Source organism: Limulus polyphemus, unplaced genomic scaffold (genome assembly GCF_000517525.1).
Source record: "Limulus polyphemus unplaced genomic scaffold, Limulus_polyphemus-2.1.2 Scaffold6270, whole genome shotgun sequence".
In the NCBI taxonomy this organism is placed as follows: domain Eukaryota; kingdom Metazoa; phylum Arthropoda; class Merostomata; order Xiphosura; family Limulidae; genus Limulus; species Limulus polyphemus.
Genome location: NW_013671880.1, coordinates 28,806 through 47,932, shown reverse-complemented (window position 1 = coordinate 47,932; position 19,127 = coordinate 28,806). Strand labels below are relative to the sequence as shown.

Genomic DNA, 19,127 nt, shown 5'->3' with positions numbered 1-19,127 from the left:
GTTCCCCGGTAGGACAGCGGTAAGTCTTCGGATTTACAACGCTAAAATCAGGGGTTCGATTCTACTCAGTGAACACAGCAGATAGCCTATTGTGGTTTTGCTATAACAAAACACACACTGTATTCAAACTACAAGTATTTTGTGTGATGCACTGAGGACTTCAGAATTATTTGTATTTTATTGATTTTTAGTGAACATTAAGCAATTTTAAAACACTTTTCAAAAAAAAAGAAATAAATAGCTAACATTATCTGTCTAATTTTAATTTCGACAAAAACTACGATTAAAATCCAGAAAAGAACCGATAGAGGTGTCGCTTCGAATGCAGGATTTCGCTTTGCTTTCATAACTAGCCTAAGACTCATCTTTTCACACTACAGTAGCGTGGAGATTGTTTTTTTTTCTCCCCTTATGTAATCATTAGACTTGATTCTGAAGGCGGGCTAACACTTTAAACTAAACCGCGTATGGTTTGGTAATGAGCTGAGTGATAACTACCGGTAAATTGCTGTCAGTAGTGTAAGACGAAGGACAATCAATCTTTTAGCCATCCTGTCTTCTAGTTTTCTAAACACATGTGGCCACAATCTGACTTTTGGCGTGGAACGGCTGTAGATGCGTCCGGACACAGGAAAGAGAGAGAGTTACAGCAGCGCTCAGAGCCACATTCCTTGTTTAACTAATGAAATATGTCCGTGAGAAATGATACATGACACGTGAAATTGTGTTGAACCACACGTGCATGAACCTGGCTATAATGATGCATGCGCACGCAGTTCAGTATTTATCTCATACGATGATTAATGTTCTTTCAAAATGAAACACGTTCATACTCTCGTCAACTGTATATAAAGTCTGAGAAGTTATGCGGAGGTTAAACTTTCACAACAGACATTTCCTAACCCATGACTAAAGCAAGTTGGAATTTAAGTTTTTATCAAACATCAACTCCGTATGTTGCTAACTAGTGATTAAACATAGAAATTAACAGAGTGGAATATACAAATGCAACAACGATCACAAGACATTTCGGTTTTGTGAATATTGTTTTTTTTTTAAAGAAATACTAGGATAAAATGTTTTAAGACAACCGGAACCTTTTGTACTGCGTCATTATCATTGTTAGAAAATATAAACAAACGGGATTCAAAACTCTTCGAACATTTAGTACATTTTCCTACACATTTATCTCCCGGTGGGTCAGCGGTAAGTTTAGTCTTACAGTGCTAAAATCCTGGGTTCGAATCACCTCAGTGACAAAGTGTAGATAGCTCATTGTGTAGTTTCGTACTAAGAAAACACATCTTCCACATTTTCTGGTTGTTATTTACAACAGGTTAATCAATATAGCTTTAAATTTTTAGTTGACAAATTTTTTTTCAAATAAGAAATTAGATGATAAAGATACCGTTTTATTAAACTTGTAGGCCTGGCCAGGTGGTTAGGTAGCTCGACTCTTAATCTGCGGGTCGCGGTTTCGAATCCTCAGTCCCATCAAACATGCTCGCCCTTTCAGTCGTGGGGGCGTTATAATGTGACGGTCAATCCCACTATTCGTAAAAGAGTAGCCCAAGAATTGGCGGTGGGTGGTGATGACTAGCTGCCTTCCCTCTAGCCTTACACTTCTAAATTAGGGACGGCTAGTGCAGATATCCCTCGTGTAGCTTTGCGCGATATTCAAAACAAACAAACAATTAAATTTGTAAATGCTCAGTTAGGAATATACACAATAGATATTGTTTTTTTTGTGCTCAGAACTATGAACACTAAATAGCATTACGACACTATATTAAAATTGCTTAAAACTTAAACTTCGATAGTGTTTTAATGAGAACACTATAAATATTTAGGAAACTGGACACAATTTCACTTAATAAAAACTGGATTTGAAGTGCTCAGGACACTTCACAGTGTTCCAGAATGATCCTGCAAGTAAAAAGGTTGAGGAAACATTTAGCAACTATGAAATATTCAACAAGATTTATTGTATTTCACGAGTAAGGTTTCCTAAAGAACAATGTAGAGAATATGTTATTGCCATGAGAAATGTTTTTAAAATAATAATCTAGCTATTTATAAACATCACATAAAAATACTCGAAAGTTTTTCGAGTATGAACGATGTTTGTTGAGATATTTCAAGATTTTATCCAGTGCTTTCTGGCATATTGTGTTCCATGTCACCTTCCGTTAACACACAATAACTGGCCGACTAACATTTCGTTTGTTTCAGTTAGTGTTAATCTTACATTGTAATGTTTGAAAATTATTTTCTGAGATAAAACACACAACACCTTTTTTTTCTTTCTACATGTGGTCGTATTAGAAACAGAAATAGATTTTACAATGCATCAAAAATGTGCAAATAACCACTGATCACGAAGCTGCAGCCTAGTACTTTGTTTCTTGACGAAATTACACACCAAGTTTGATGAACTCAGTCAAATGGAACTTAAGTAAAGTGCTGACGAACACAAGTTACTTGGGCATTAAGTCTGTTTATTTTATGACTTCATTTACTAAGTTTGATCCCATTTCATCTTATATAGTACTCAAACATGACAGACAATCCAGACTAAATATCCGGCCCACTCCTAAGTGGGTCGACAAAAAAAAAGTTACGTGCAAAACAAAACAGTGAATCCTAGAAGGCGTCCAGAATAATAAACGACAGTTCACCTTGACGTCTAGTTAGTTACCTGGAGTGCTTTAAAAAGTGAACTTTGATAGTTATTTAGAATAAGGGGAAGAGAGAGGGGGATGACTCGTCACAGACACACCACGCCGAGACCACCAGTGAGAGTGAGGACTGTTTTGTTTCACTTGTGAGTCAACAGACTGGGATGAATTAACCTTTTTTTCTCCCTTATTTAAGAAAGCTGCTAAGCTTCACGGCTTTTCTACTAGTCACTTGCTTAAGGTTTTTTCGCCACTCTTTCCTCTTATTTCTTGCAAAATCAACCTTGCTAACTTTTCTCTTTGTCATTTGTTTCTTTGTTCAACTTTTAATTCAAAGTTCATATTTTTTGTGTTTTTTATTTTACATGTCTAAACCCTTTAATGACATTCAGCAACAAAGTGAGACTCAGTAGAATAAATGGAATGATTTAGCATCGTTTGTAGATTTTTTCAAAAACTCCAAACGTATTTGAACAGAAATAACATGAAATATTTTATTGAATAAAAATGTATTTTATTTTCTACATACGTGCTTTGTATATACAATTATTAAGAGTAAATGTTGAGTGCAACGACCATCTCCCACTCTCTCTCTGTCTTTTATTATTATTATTTTTTCCTTACTCAAATCACCTTAAATAATGTTCGTGCAGATCCGCAGGGAACTTGAAAAAAGGATCCTGTCCTTGGCGGTCCCCTACCGGCTAAGATTTATGACCGTGTAAAGTCTGTAGTGTTAATCATGCGACAACATGCGTTCTTTGCATCCAGGATAACGTATTCTAATATTCTCATCCAACATAATTTCTGTAGTGAAATGAAACTGTCTAAACTTGTCCGTCAAGGTAGTTTTCTAAACAAACAAAGCTAGCTATTTTAGTCGCCCATCTTTAACTTAATCCTTCTCGAGCTCACTGCGGAGTTGTTTATTTGGCCAGCTAAAAATGATTAGATGCAAATAAAATGGGCAGTCATGCATGTTTGACACAACTTTTGCTTTAAAGTTTGTCAACTATCTAGAATTTATCATTTTTGGCTGAGTCTTTAGATAGCGAATGGCTTATATCTACATTCTTTTTTTGTCTGATCTCCGACAGTACAAACAGAACGCTGCTGGAATGGTAGATTTTTTTGAGCGATAAAAAAATCTCACTAGTTTACGAGTCTTTCTGAACAAGGAGAATTAATTTTGTCAGGCAACTACGTTCACAACATTTTTTTTTCTATTAACGCAAAGCTACACAATTGTCTATCCGCTCTCTGTCCACCGCGGGGAAAAGAACCAAGGATTTTACGTGTAAGTCCGTAAACCTACCGCTAACCCACCGGGAGATTCACAACATGCAAAAATATGTTGCTATAAAACAACTTTCTCTACAGGAAATCGAAGCAATAGCAAAACAAACTTGCAGTAAAACTCGTTATTAGAAACATCTTTGTGAAACTTACTCAACCCTATTTTGAAAACAAAGGCAAACACGTGTAATGTTTGTGGGAAGAAGTGAACTGATTCTGGAGTGTCTCGTTCAAGTGCGAATTAGTCAATGTGAGTGAAAGTCAACAAGGCTGAATCCATATGGATTTACTCATCTTAAGTATAGAGCTAGAATTATTAATGCGGTTCACTTAAATGCTTTAATTGTTTTAACTGCTCTGTCCAAACACACACACATGTATATCTGTAAAATGCGTGTTAAATGCACACATATCAGACGTTGTTTTTTTTTTCAGTCTCTTTACATATACACATTCTTTACACAAACATTCTCATCGTGAGGAACATGACTTATTAGTCATTTTATCCATTCTATTTTTACACATGCGTTGTCTTATTCACTTTCCCTGCTCGTACATTTATTACGGTGAAGACTTTAGGTTATCCATAATTTTATCCATTCTTTCTACATCATATACTCCTTATCTTTGAGGTATTTTATACTTTCAACATGAACGGCTGTTATACGAAACAAAGTAAAAATGACCAATTAAGAAACACAAAGGTGCAAAACGCTATCCAGAGGGAGGAAAATCAATCAGCAGCACCCACCACGCTAAAGGAATAGCGGAATTGACTGTCACTTTTATAAAGCACAAAAAATCTGAAAGTGCGGAGCTTGTTCAGCGGCATACTGTGGACCTGAACCTTGGATCTTCTGATCCGCAACTCGGCTTTATGCTACATGTGTTCGATTTTACGGAATATCTGGAAACTAACGCACTATTTCAGAACGAACATTGAATTGAGTGTAATTTAGCTTCTGCCTGTTTTTTTTTTATATCTCGATTAGAACACTAGGACATAAAGGAAATTGTTCTGAGAGAAACGAATCTATGTAGAAGTTACTATAAAACAACAAAAACAAGGTACATCTTCAATTTTCCTTTATCACATTTATCTCCCTTTTCTTTTCAGTACTGTGGCTGTTGTTGATACGGTTAAAATATATATAAAATATGCAAAGAAGAAGAAAGAGAGATCGTTTTGGATGATTTTAATATTCCAGTTCACAAAAATATTATATAAAAACACGATAGAAATAAATGAAAGATTAAATATTACATTAAGCTTGATAATAGTATTCTACATATGTTTCTTTACTGGCCCTATACAGTAAAGAAAGATTTGGATAAATTTATTATAAGTTGTGCTTGTAGTTAAGCACAAGGCTACATAATGGGCTACCTGTGCTCTGCCCACCGCGGTTATAGAATTCAGATTTTTAACGTTATAAGTCTCCAGACTTACTGCTGAACCAGTGGGGGCATTATTATCAGTTACATTGAGATGTAAGTCACACAAGCTACTGATCAACAGGTCACGCTTTGTTAGTGTAAGGGTTATATACCATAATAATGATAAAAAATGTTTCTAAATATTACTTTCAAATGATTTTATTGTTCAGCGAGTTATAAACACACAATAAAAACAGTTACCTCATTTTTACGGGCAAGTTGAAGAAATAAACCCTTAAGCGTACAGATATTCAATGCAACACGTAGAACAAATTTAAACACGAGTCTAAATAAGTTACAGTTATATTTTCCAGACTGTCATCGTTGTCTACGACGTAAGTAAATAATTATAATCTTAACCCTATAATTACCGATGGCATCCATGGCTTTTTAGGCATATTTTTTCTGAACTATTTATGCATCAAATCGCTTGTGAGTTAGTGACTTTGTTGTTTACAGAGTCTTTAATAAAACATAGATCATAAAAAATACCACCAAAATGGCAGTTAATTCCCGTAAGTACTACTATGGCCCTCTAGGTATTTTACAAAGAAAATTAGTGATTTCACACAATTTTTGTTCAAATTATTACATCCAATGTTTGTTCGTTGTTAAGCATTAGGCTTCACACTAGACTATCTGTGCTGTGCCCACCACAGGTATCTAAATCCAGTTTTACTGTTAAAAGTCTGCTGAGCCACTGTGGGGCTATCCCGAGTGTACTTTACACAGGCAAACACATTATATCTACTCAAAATAATGCAACATGGGACTCCACCGGTAGTGAACTGTGTAAGGACACGTCGGTAATTTGAAGTCTAATATATTCCATAATATTCTTTGTTTCAGGTCCTCCCCGTCTCGTACATCAATTCCATAATCCACAACATATTGTTATGGCAGGTTCGGATGTCCAGTTGCCCTGTCCAGTTGAAGGTGACCAAAACTCTTTGTTTATCGAGTGGTACAAAAATCGTCAGCCACTCTCTATCCTGGGTGGGGATCATTTTCGTGTTACGAACCGAGGTTTCCTGAAAATCAGAGGAGCAGTTATAGACGATACAGGTTTATACGTCTGTCAGGCAGTCAACGGTTTCGGTGGTCTTGACGTCAACGTAACCTTGATTGTACTAGGTGAGAGCTATTTATCTGGTATTTATTGATTTATAAGTAAGCATATTCATGTTTATGATGTTTACATCTGTCACTTCTACCAGAGGATCTGCTAAGCTTCTACAATAATGATTACGATTAATAATAAACAGAATCAATTGTGGCAAACTACAAAAAAAGTTTTTATTGCCACTTTAGATTATCAGTTTGTTACTCTCGCCGTCAGCAGTGTTTTCGGCTCTTAACCCAAGAGCACGTGACCAGGTTTAATCCACTTAGTGAAATGAACAAGCACTGAAACAGAATTATTCCACGTAAAGCTTCATATACCATGCCTATCACATATCCCATCTGAAGCCTCATGTACCATGCTTATCACATATCCCATCTGAAGCCTCATGTACCATGCTTATCACATATCCCATGTGAAGCTTCGTGTACCATGCCTATCACATATCCCATGTGAAGCTTCTTGTACCATGCCTATCACATATCCCATGTGAAGCTTCGTGTACCACGCCTATCACATATCCCATGTGAAGCTTCATGTACCATGCCTATCACATATGCCATGTGAAGCTTCATGTACCATGCCTATCATATATGCCATGTGAAGCTTCGTGTACCATGCCTATCACATATCCCATGTGAAGCTTCTTGTACCATGCCTATCACATTCAGTCAATGTAGCTATTGCTATTTAAGAAGTCAATTCTATATATTAAGTTAGCTAATACTATAAACAGCTAAAAAACATAATGAATTGTTTAAATTATTACTGTAAATTAGTATACACTACAAAAACACATACAAACTTGCGTGTTATTTAGTATGTGACAAGTTCCAGCTAGATGTCAACAGGACAATAACACAGCTTGTGTGAATATTTGACCACTAGTGTACCTGATCTAATTCTATCCATTTCAATCCTCTTACTGTTTGCGAGGATCTTGCTAAAGAAAGTCTACCCAACTGCTAGATTTGAAGGGAGAGGGGACTTATAAATGAAACAAACCAAAGGTTACCACTTCTTAAAAGCGGAAGGATAATTTAAGAAAACTTAACATAGAATTATCGGAAAGTCAGAGATAAAGGATGTATTTTTAAATGTTTATGACGTGATAAGTGCCTGGACTTACGTTGTAGTAAGCAAGGTCTGGATAAAAGATGTAGTTTTAAATCTTAATGATGTGATAAGTGCCTGAACTTGCGTTGTAGTGTGTAAAGTCTGGATAAAAGATGTAGCTTTAAATCTTTATGATGTGATAAGTGCCTGGACTTGCGTTGTAGTATGTAAAGTCTGGATAAAAGATGTAGTTTAAATCTTTATGATGTGATAAGTACCTGGACATACGTCGTAGTATGTAAAGTCTGGATAAAAAAAGTGGCTCTGCGAATTATATGATCTATACAGAGTCGATGTCAACATCATAGTGAAGAATTGACTCAGCATGACTTTCAACATCACGGTAAACAACTGACAGCATAACTTTCAACATCATGGTAAACAACTGACAGCATAACTTTTGAAGGATTGTTGTTGTTTGTAGTTAAGCACAAAGCTACACAAAGGGCTATCTGAGCTCTGCCCACCGCGGGTATCGAAACCCGGTTTCTAGCGTTATAAGTCCGCAGACATACCACTGTGCCACTGGGGGGCCTTTTGAAGGAGTTTAATATAGTGATAAGTGTGAAAGATTAAATGCTTAGGTTTGTGTTGGAGCATAGGATGAAGAAAGTTATTTATATTCTAGATTGATCATGTTTATCATGCGAGTTACACTGAGTCAACGACCAAACCGTTTATCATGCGAGTTACACTGAGTCAACGACCAAACCGTTTATCACGTGAGTTACACTGAGTCAACGACCAAACCGTTTATCATGCGAGTTACACTGATTCAACGACCACACCATTTATCATGCGAGTTACACTGAGTCAACGACCAAACCGTTTATCACGCAAGTTACACTGAGTCAACGACCAAACCGTTTATCATGCGAGTTACACTGAGTCAACGACCAATCCGTTTATCATGCGAGTTATACTGATTCAACGACCAAACCGTTTATCACGCAAGTTACACTGAGTCAACGACCAAACCGTTTATCATGCGAGTTACACTGAATCAACGACCAAACCGTTTATCATGCGAGTTACACTGAGTCAACGACCAAACCGTTTATCACGCAAGTTACACTGAGTCAACGACCAAACCGTTTATCACGTGAGTTACACTGAGTCAACGACCAAACCGTTTATCACGTGAGTTACACTGAGTCAACGACCAAACCGTTTATCATGCGAGTTACACTGATTCAACGACCACACCATTTATCATGCGAGTTACACTGAGTCAACGACCAAACCGTTTATCACGCAAGTTACACTGAGTCAACGACCAAACCGTTTATCATGCGAGTTACACTGAATCAACGACCAAACCGTGGAAAACAATTGGCTCACCATAACTTACGTTAGAGTTCACTAAAATGTTAACTTTGAAAGGAGTAATTCTGAGGTTTGCGTTAGATTATGTGAGGCAATAATTTTATTTGTTTGTGTGTTTTTTGTTTTGAAGTTTTGCACAAAGCTACACAATGGGCTATCTGTGCGCTGCCCACCACAGGTATCGAAACCTGGTTTCTAGCGTTGTAAGTCCGCAGACATACCGCTGTGCTACTGGGGGGCTTGTACGTTTGTTGTTAAGCACAAAGATGTACAATGTGGGCTGTGCACACCACGGGTAACGAAACCCGGTTTTTAGTGTTATGAACCTTCAGACTTACCGCTGAGCCAGTGGGGGTGGGGGCATAAGGCAAGGATAATGAAAATTTGTAGCTATTATATGAATTTATAAAATCAGTTTTCATAATATCTTAAATGGAGATTGCATGAAAATAGCAAAATTGTCTGTGTTATACATTTTAGTTAAAGCAAACTGTACTTGTCACAAAACTGAAAAATATGCTGTGTGCAACCTGTTTCGTAGGTATGTGAGTGACCTTGCTAAATCAAGTTTGCCCAACGGCCAGCCTTGAAAGGGCTGTTTTATGAAGTAAAGTGGATTTTTTTTTTTTTACATTGGTAATATACGATATCAAATGTAACAACTTTCCATACATTCAAATAACCATTAACATTCTATTAATTAACATCTACGTCGGTATGGTTGAACTTTCTTCAATGAAAGCAAGTGGTTTAAGTTTTTATGTATGTATATATATATCTTCCACTACATTGTTGCGGACAAAACAGTTTAATTTCATTAATAGACTCATCGTGCAGGTTTGTAGTCAGTCAAGGAAAGTCTGGTGATTATCTTGAACAACTGAAAAGTCTCCCAAGTGTTAAGCAAGTTGTCTTAAAATGTAACAAAAATATACAGTTGCTGGAAATGGTCTTGTAGTAACACGCCTTTAAGGATATTTAACACGATAAAATTAGAATTTTCTTGGCTCCTTCTATGTAAACATGGAAGCAGTTATCTTTTATACGAGGTTACTACCAAGTTTGTTTGTTTTAGAGCAAAGTTGCACAATAAACTATCTGCATGTGTCTGCTGCAGCGACTGAATCTCGAATTCTGGAGTTAGAAATCCTAAGCTTACCGGTGGGCAACTCGTAGCTGTCAAACTTCCAACGGGAATATTACAAACAAAATTGTTCTTCTGTTGCCCTAAGGCTGCTGTACTATTTGGTCGTTTTGATCGGATCGTCATTCACATCATTTAATAAAATTTGGCATTTAAAGAGAAAAAAATATGTCACTTAATGAAATTTGGTTGAATGGATATCAACTGCCTCTTTTAGAAACACAAGTGTAGAGGACGACGTTTCGAAAGTCTTCCGCTTTTCTTCTTCTGAAGAGAAAAGTCGGAAGACTTTCGAAACGTCATCCTCTACACTTGTATTTCCACATCAGGCAGTTACCGTCCATTCAACTAAATTTAATCAAGAATACTATCAAAGGATATCACTTCTTCTCTGAACAAAACCTTAATAATATCAATCAGAGTTATTATGTTATCAATAAACATATTTTACAAAGTTCAATAAATACTTATTATTAATGTTTTGAAATAAACTTCACACTACAACTTACAAGTTCAATAAATACTTATTATTAATGTTTTAAAGTAAACTTCACACTACCATTTACAAGTTCAATAAATACTTATTGTTAATGTTTTAAAGTAAACTTCACACTATAACTTATTGTTAATGTTTTAAAGTAAACTTCACACTGCCGTTTACAAGTTCAATAAATACTTATTGTTAATGTTTTAAAATAAACTTCACACTACAACTTACAAGTTCAATAAATACTTATTGTTAATGTTTTAAAGTAAACTTCACACTATAGCTTATTGTTAATGTTTTAAAATAAACTTCACACTACAACTTAGAAGGCAGTGGCTAATGCATTATGTTTTTCGTTAATATGCAGATTATTTGCACAATTCTTCAACTCATAAAAATATGCTTTTTGTTCATAGAATGAGTAATACACACTTCTAAGATTTATGAGATCTGCTTTTGTTCCTTTGTTGTTACAAAGCTACACAATGGGTTATTTGTACTCTGCCCACCACGAGTATCGACACCTGATATTTAGCTTCATAAGTCTGCAGACTTACCGCTGAGCCACTGGGGAGAGGCATGATATTTGTAGATTGAAGCATGAAGTGTGGAGAAAAATTAAGACCAAAAAAAAACAAACAATATATATATATATATATAAAGCTTTTACGTTATGGATAACCTTAAATTTCGTATCGTTACATTTATGCAGCAAAACCTGTTAGTCCAGCTACATATATTTGACAGTTGGAGAGAATGACGCTGTATTTTTTTCAGTAATTAGTATTTTTTTTAAATCTATATATATATCTCAAAGAAAATTTTTTATAATTATTGCGTAGATGGAAAAATCACCACAAAAGCATATTAGATTCCTAGCGTATCACGATGTTATTAGTTAGATTATTGCACTATTACAATTAAGTTAAACAAAAGCTCTTTGTAAAGCCATGCGCTTACCATCAGGAGGCTCAAAAGATACAAAAAGAGACACAAACGACTGTCTGAATTTAGCAGTCGTATAAACATTGAGAACTTGTTGCGAATATTCTGAAACCTACAGAAAAATGTTCTGACAGCCAGTAATAAAAAAGTGTTATAGAAATACGAAAAACTATTTCTGCTTCATTGCAATGGGTAGCATAATGAACGCAATAGCTAGTTTCTGCCTTATTGCAATGTGTAGCATAATTAACGAAATAACTAGTTTCTGCCTCATTGCAATGGGTAGCATCATGAACGGTTTGTTTTGGATTTCGCGCAAAGCTACACGAGGGCTATCTGCGCTAGCCGTCCCTAATTTAACAGTGTAAGACTAGAGGGAAGGCAGTTAGTCATCACCACCCACCGCCAACTCTTGGGCTACTCTTTTACCAACGAATAGTGGGATTGACCGTCACATTATAACGTCCCCACGGCTGAAAGGGCTAGCTTGTTTGATGGGACGGGGATTCGAACCCGCAGATTGTGAGTCAAGTGGCTTCACCACCTGGCCTTGCCGGGCCCATAATGAACGGAATAGCTAGAATTTTAATACTGTCAGCATACTATCCTTTAATTTTGTGTTCAAAAGTTCTTATAAATCCAAATTTGTGTATTTCATTCTCACTAGATTGAGACCTCCCTGCTCAGCGGTAAGTCCGAAGGCTTATAACTCTAAAAGCCAGGTTTCGATAGCCCACTGTATAACTTTGTGGTTAACAACAAGCAAAGGAAACGTTAGATTGAAATGTTTCTTGTTCCGTTGAAAATGCTGTCCACTAACACAACGAGAAGCGATTCATTTGAATTCTGGTTATAAAAGGAACACAGCCATATCAAAAAAACACTCTGTAATTAGAGAGTATGATTATCAAAGAATAAGTGAGAGAGCTGGTCAGTTACTTGTCAAATTCAAACTACTAAATCAATTATTGGGTTCTTCAGTTTTGTCAAGTTCCATTTTTCAGTGTTTTACATACTAACTATTAAACCGCATTACAAATTCCACAGTAAAATAACAACGAAGAAATTTTCCTTTGACATTTTTTTAACGTTATTTGTTACTGATTATCTGTTTTTTTTAGTTGTTTTTTGTGTGTGGAAGGTATGAAAATGCAAAAATAATATTTAAATAAATCGAATTTGCTGTTTTTAAAATTGTATTTCATTTTCTAAATCGTTCTATTTTTAAAAGTCTGGTCTTTCGAAACAATTTATGTGTCTAAACCCTGTTTCGAGTCTTTAAATAGCATGCAACATTTTCTTATTTAATGGTGAATATCTAAATCACATGCAAAATACCGAGGGAGTAGCTATAGCTAAACATATTTTTTAATGTTTTACTTATGAAAACACGTGTAAAGTACAAATCGTACTATGTATAGATAAGTAGTTGTTTCTGTTGGTTGGTATCTGAAATCGTTTGCAACATAATTAAACAATTAACAATATCGAGACTTTCAATTCCTTGTTCCAGTAAGAACGTTCTCACGTTCTTGAACTACGGTGTTCAAACACTGATTTAAGTTCCTTTTTATTATATGCAGAAATAGGTAATTTTTACTCTTTTTTTTTTTCAGTTTCAAAAATGCTGAAACTTGCAAAGTTTTGGGATAGTGTTGAAACGTTATTATTTAATCATTGCAGTTAACTGAATTAAAACAAAGAGTGTTGACGATTTAAGGTATGAAAATAGGTATTAATGGATAAATCCCACTCAATTTATATTTAAAAGTGATTAAAGATTGATGTGGAGTTGTGTTGTGATGCTATTTGTGAAGTGCATAATTGTTTTTATTTTAATTACAAAGTAATATGTGGATACAATACAAAAAAATGCAGCAAAACAGTAACCATTAATGTTCACCAACGGCGATTCCTTTTTATGCAGAATTTTTTGATAATTTTTTGTTGTTGGATTTATAGATATAAACATATTCGATAAATTATGTCTCTCGTTATAGTTATAAGTAATTTTTTACTTCCTAAAGTAGAAAAATAAATTGTAAAATACTCGCGAGAGAGGGGTGTAACAATATCATATAATCTTATTTTTACTGAAATAGTTACTCCAGTGGCTCCTGGTGTTCAATGCTAGGAACTACAAAAGTGTTAACAAGTTCACCTGAACACCTAAAGTTAGTAATTTCTTATAATGGGATAAAATCGAATATTATGAAAAAAGAACAAAATGAAAAATTAGAGCTTGTTAAAGTGAAAAAAGAAAAGGCTACATATTTTTAACATTGAACTACAATTTTTCGCCACCACATGGCGTGCGTTTTAATATTGATAAATTTGTTATCGTCTTTGGCGCCATCTATTGAAGTTTGTATAATAAACTTTTTTTGTTATGTATTACTAGCTCGCAACAAAATACTACGGTAAGGTCTTGTTGTAGTGATAGTTGAGTTGAGAAAAAGCAAAAAACAACAACAAAAAAACAATCGATCTGAATAAATGTCTGAAAGTGAATTAACGAGATGTACTGAAGGCTCATACATTTCGTATCGAAAGGAAGTTTTTTATAATCAATGACAACTACCATATGAAAACAAATATAAAAATATTTTCTTTTTCAGAAGATGATAGTTTTCAAGAAAATGAAGACTATTCATCAGAGGTGTTACCTATTGATAATGAAGGTGAGTCTTCGTATATTTATATGACTATGATTTCTATTCAGGAGTTTCATCCATCAGAAGTTATTGTGCTAATAATACCACAAATGATTTTAAATGGGTATGACACAGAAAATACTCTTCAGGCTGTTTGTGCTGTGCCTTTTGCAAGGATATAACACCGAATGTTAGTATTATAAACCCCCAAATTTACAGCTGATCCACGGTTTACACTAAGTGAGTTCGTTAGGGCTATCTCACATCTAATGTTTTTAAATTCAGGTTTACAGTGAAAATACGTTCATTGTGAGCGTATTTCTTGTTCCAATACAGCGTTGACCGTAAAGTCATATATATATTTTAACATATTCATTGATTATGCCGTTTAAATTTTGTTCCTACACAAATAACAAACATATCATTAAGGTATCATAAAAAATGTCTTAAAATAAAATCTTAATCCATAAAAAAGTTGATTAACTTGTAACCAGAATACACTAGCTTCACTGAGGTCATGAATGATTTTATACCGATGTTTTGTTTATGCTTGTTTTATCTGAATGTTACATGTTAGTTTATATTGACCTAAAGACCAAAATAAAGTTAAATCTTTACAAACTTAAAAATATATTTGAATGAGGTACGCTAAATACTCTATACTTAATGAAAAGATGATATTTGTGACCTTACTGTTGAAAAATTTCCCACTAATGAATGCTGATTAATAAAGTAACCTAATCCTTCGAGATGAGTGGTCCAGTAAAGCTTTTCGATATTTCACTCGAATAAATATCAGTTTGAATTACATTAGTGTACAAATATATAGATAACTTTAAAAAGTGCTATTAATGACACATTTAAAAATGAGAGGGGGGTGACTAGATGTAACTGTTTGCATGCACATCGCAGGGTGGTGTGGATTAGAGAGGTTCGGTCGAACCTCCATATTTGTGATATAAAACAAAATTATGCTCATATAGTTAAAGCGCATCTGCTTGTGGTATTTAACGTTTTCTACATAGTTTACATTCTTCTGATGAAGTATTAACATTTTTTGGTTTGAAATAGTCGCATTCCCCCAGACCCCCGTAGCATTAGCATGGTTCGCACAATATGTGTTATTTTTTGATCTCACAAATTAGAACTCCTCTTTCAAACATTCTGCGTAGGGGCCTGGTTTGATAAAACTGTGCTATCTTTTGCGTACGACGATAATATTATTATACATAAATTAGCAATACCATCTTAATCTCCTTATGATGAGATATAATTTATTCAAGTCAATCACTTGTTTTAGTACTCAGTGTTTTATATATTAGCTTATTTTTTCATTTACCCAATATTTAATTTCTACAAGACATTAACAAACACATGCAGCTACAGCATGATAAGATCTGAAAACACAAAGAAATTGTTAAATTCCTGTAAGAGAAGGAGAAAAATATGTGGTTAACATTTTGGTCAAATGACCTTCATTTGTACTTGAATTAATATTTTTGAATCTGCAAGAAGGCACTTTCTAATACCTAACTTGTATACTTGTTATATATTTATCTACGTTTTATTAAATATTATTTATCAATATATTGTTTATTTTCATAATATTTAAGTTATGATATATGGAATAATTATGGAAACAAATAGGTGTTACACGTACAGAAGTCACAAACAATGGATAATCTCAAGTAAATGGTCAATTTTTCATTAGTAGAATACATCATTATAGAAATTACACAAGAAAAGGAAATAAGTTGTACAATATATTAATATTTTGCGTTTGCTTTAAATAGAGCAGTTCATATAATTTTTATGCTATCATAAATTTGTCAATGTGTGATTGTGAAATATAGTTCCAAGTGTCCTGGAATACTCTCTGCAATTCAGTAAAGTTGTTGGTTGGCGTTTGATCTTCTCAGTTTTCAGATATGCCCATAAAATCTTAATAATGTTCATATCAAGACTTGGTGCAGGCCAGGCTGTGGTTGCGAGTGTTCCATTGGTCTGAATTTCATTCCATGTATCGTTTCACAACACTTGCTATATGTTTGAAATCACCATTTTGTTGGAAGATGAATCCCTGCCTAACAACCTGTACCTATCAGCAGTTACGGCGCCATTAATTTTGTATAGGCCTTAAACACCATCGGTTAAAATGCAGCCGTGTTTGTATTGGTTCCCTCAGCGTGCTTCACTATAGTTTCCTTGACGTGATACCTTTCTCTTCTCTTGCATTGAATAAACTATCTCTAAGTTCTGATGCACAATTTGAATTCATTTGTGAAGATCACCCTCTTCTAACTTTTCATGTTAGTTGTCTCTTCTAAGCAGTGCTTTTTTAAATGTTATATAGTCATTGAGACCACTTTGTGCTAATGTGTATCTTACATTTTTTAAGATAACATGGGCACCTATACCTATAGTTAAGTTATCGGTAAATCTACTGTTTTGTCATATATCACGTAAAGAGCATATCCCGAATTACTTAACATTATTTTTGACGAGCTTGGATCTTTCTATCTTAACTTCTTCTATTATCAGCAGTACTAGTTTCACGTAATCTCTTCAACGTTTCAATACATTTCCTAGTAAAAAAAAATTAAATTTCGCCTCAATTTGACGTATGGAGTAATCTTAAACAACCGTAACTTCTACACATTTTTCATGTGACATACATATCCCGAGATTCATAAGTGCAATATGACATTATTTCAAGAAATAGTATGTTATGATTGTTTAGATGACAGCCAATCATAGTGTAAACTATAACCACAAGACTGCGTCTGGTGCAGTTCATTTTCATATAGCAGAGAATAAACAATCTCACAATCTATGTACTTTACATCAAATTTGTTCATTGTTTCCACAATTATTTCCAATACCGTATTTACTTATTTACGGTTTTCACTAAATTCGTATTAAACTATTCCTTTAAGGGAAAAAAACGGAAACTGATGGGTTTATTTGAGTTTGTTCAAATTTTATAGTTATTTCATTTTTAAATGACAACTATATATATATATATTTAACACTTAGTTCCAGGGAAACCAAAATTTACCAAAATGACTACTTTTCAAAACGGAAAGATTCAGCGGTCAGTTGGCAGCTCTTTACGATTAAAGTGTCTAGTACCAACGAATGAGCAGATATCTTGGCTAAAAGACGGGATTTTTCTGTTCGAAGGAAACTTGCCAGTGGGCTCCAAAAGAGGTCGCTGGTATATACAGCTAGAAAACTTGAGAGTCATTGACAGTGGAAATTACACTTGTGTAGTTCGTAATAATTTTGAAACGGTACACAAGTCATTTCTACTTGAGGTGATAGGTAAGTATTCTACTTGAAGCGGTTTACACGTTAAACCTTTAATTTCATAAGTTTATAACACATCAAATCACCCAAAATCTTATTTTTAGAAATAATTACATTAAAAGTATTTTTATAGCCTCTAATAGTTTTTATGTGTTACATTTTTTATCACTATTTTATGTAAGATAAAAATGGGGAGATGTGAAACTATTTCTTGCAACATTTTCCGATTAATGATTCTTCGCTTAAAGGTGTCGATTTAAACAAAACACACATGAAATCACACAATATATATACATATTAACTATGCAATTGTTCATAAACCTGTGTTAGTCATAAAATATTTAAATATAAGTGTTCCAAGAAGCGTTCTTACTTTAATATACATACATTTGTAAAACTTACGATAATTTGTCAATTAAGCAAAACTGTTATAACAGCCACGGGCACTCCTAAAAAGTATCTTTTACAAAAACTTTACGGTGCTTTTGTAACAAAATAATGAATAAACACCGCTTTGTTATTTTGAATCAACATCAGATTGAGCAACAAAACACCAGGTACGAATCAAAGTGATCACTACAACTAGCGTCATCTTTTGGCAACTTTTTATAAATGAAGGTAACTTAATGAATGCAAATTTATTTAAAGTGCTCAAACAAATCTATTGCGCAACATTTACGTTAGTTTTAGAACTAAACTAATATGGAATAACTTTAAAAAACGTTGTACTAAATTTATAAGATTTGAAAGTACATTAATCTATTTATATTCTAGGGATATCGTATTAGTTGTATGACATATTAATAGATGGCGATAAATTACAAATATTTTAGCTGCCCCTTTTCTAAATAATTGTGAATTTTTCTTTTACCCACTAAAATGTATTACTTCAGTGGAGAAAAGAAATAATCCAAGAATGACGATGAGGCGTAATTGATTATATGTTTCACTACTCCATCTGCAGTAGACTAGTTTCTCCGATGCTAGGCGTATTGATTTCTAATGTTTCCTCAGCCTTCAGTAACTTTTATAAAGGTGTAGTTACGTCATATCAACAGAGCCTAAAGTGAAAATGTCTCGGAGAACCAAAGAACAGATTAAGATAATAAAACAGAATGTAACTAGAACAATATAATATATTATAGGGCTTGATGTAACACAGTATCATATATCACTCCTGGCGGCAACGCTATCGAATGTTGACAACCTACAAACTATAAATGTACGTCAGCAAGGAGAGAGAATATATATCTAACCTATTTAAAAGTCAGCGTGTGTCACGCCACGTCACGTTCAATTTCTCGAAATGGGAGAGTCGTAAAATACAAAATGCATTTATCCGTATAGAATAGTTCGATTACTGTCTGCCCATTACGATTATAGTGAGAGGGGTGCAAGGGGGCCGTGAGGGGGTTGCCGTGAAACCTTATAACTGTAGTTAGTGAGTATTGGTATGATAAGCCTAAAGTAAAGACGTACTGTGGGATACTTAGCCCAGAGCCAAGTGCATAAAAATTAACGTAAAAGTAAAAATATCGATTCAATTTTAGATTTAAATCGTTTATGAATTAAGCTATTTTCTGTTAGATCACCAACGTTTTTAATAAAAAAC

The 19,127-nt window shown here is 34.3% G+C and overlaps 1 protein-coding gene across 1 annotated transcript in view; it reads left to right on the top strand.

The window, feature by feature from the left end:
- The first annotated feature begins 6,262 nt into the window (after positions 1–6,262).
- The window catches only part of LOC106473551 (fibroblast growth factor receptor-like 1), a 15,409-nt gene continuing 2,544 nt past the window's right edge, over positions 6,263–19,127 (top strand). Inside the window, exons 1-3 of the mRNA XM_022401961.1 lie at positions 6,263–6,545; positions 14,171–14,233; positions 17,243–17,530. Coding sequence (XP_022257669.1) covers positions 6,308–6,545; positions 14,171–14,233; positions 17,243–17,530 — 589 coding nt within the window. The 5' untranslated portion in view covers positions 6,263–6,307. The remainder of the gene's footprint in view (positions 6,546–14,170; positions 14,234–17,242; positions 17,531–19,127) is intronic.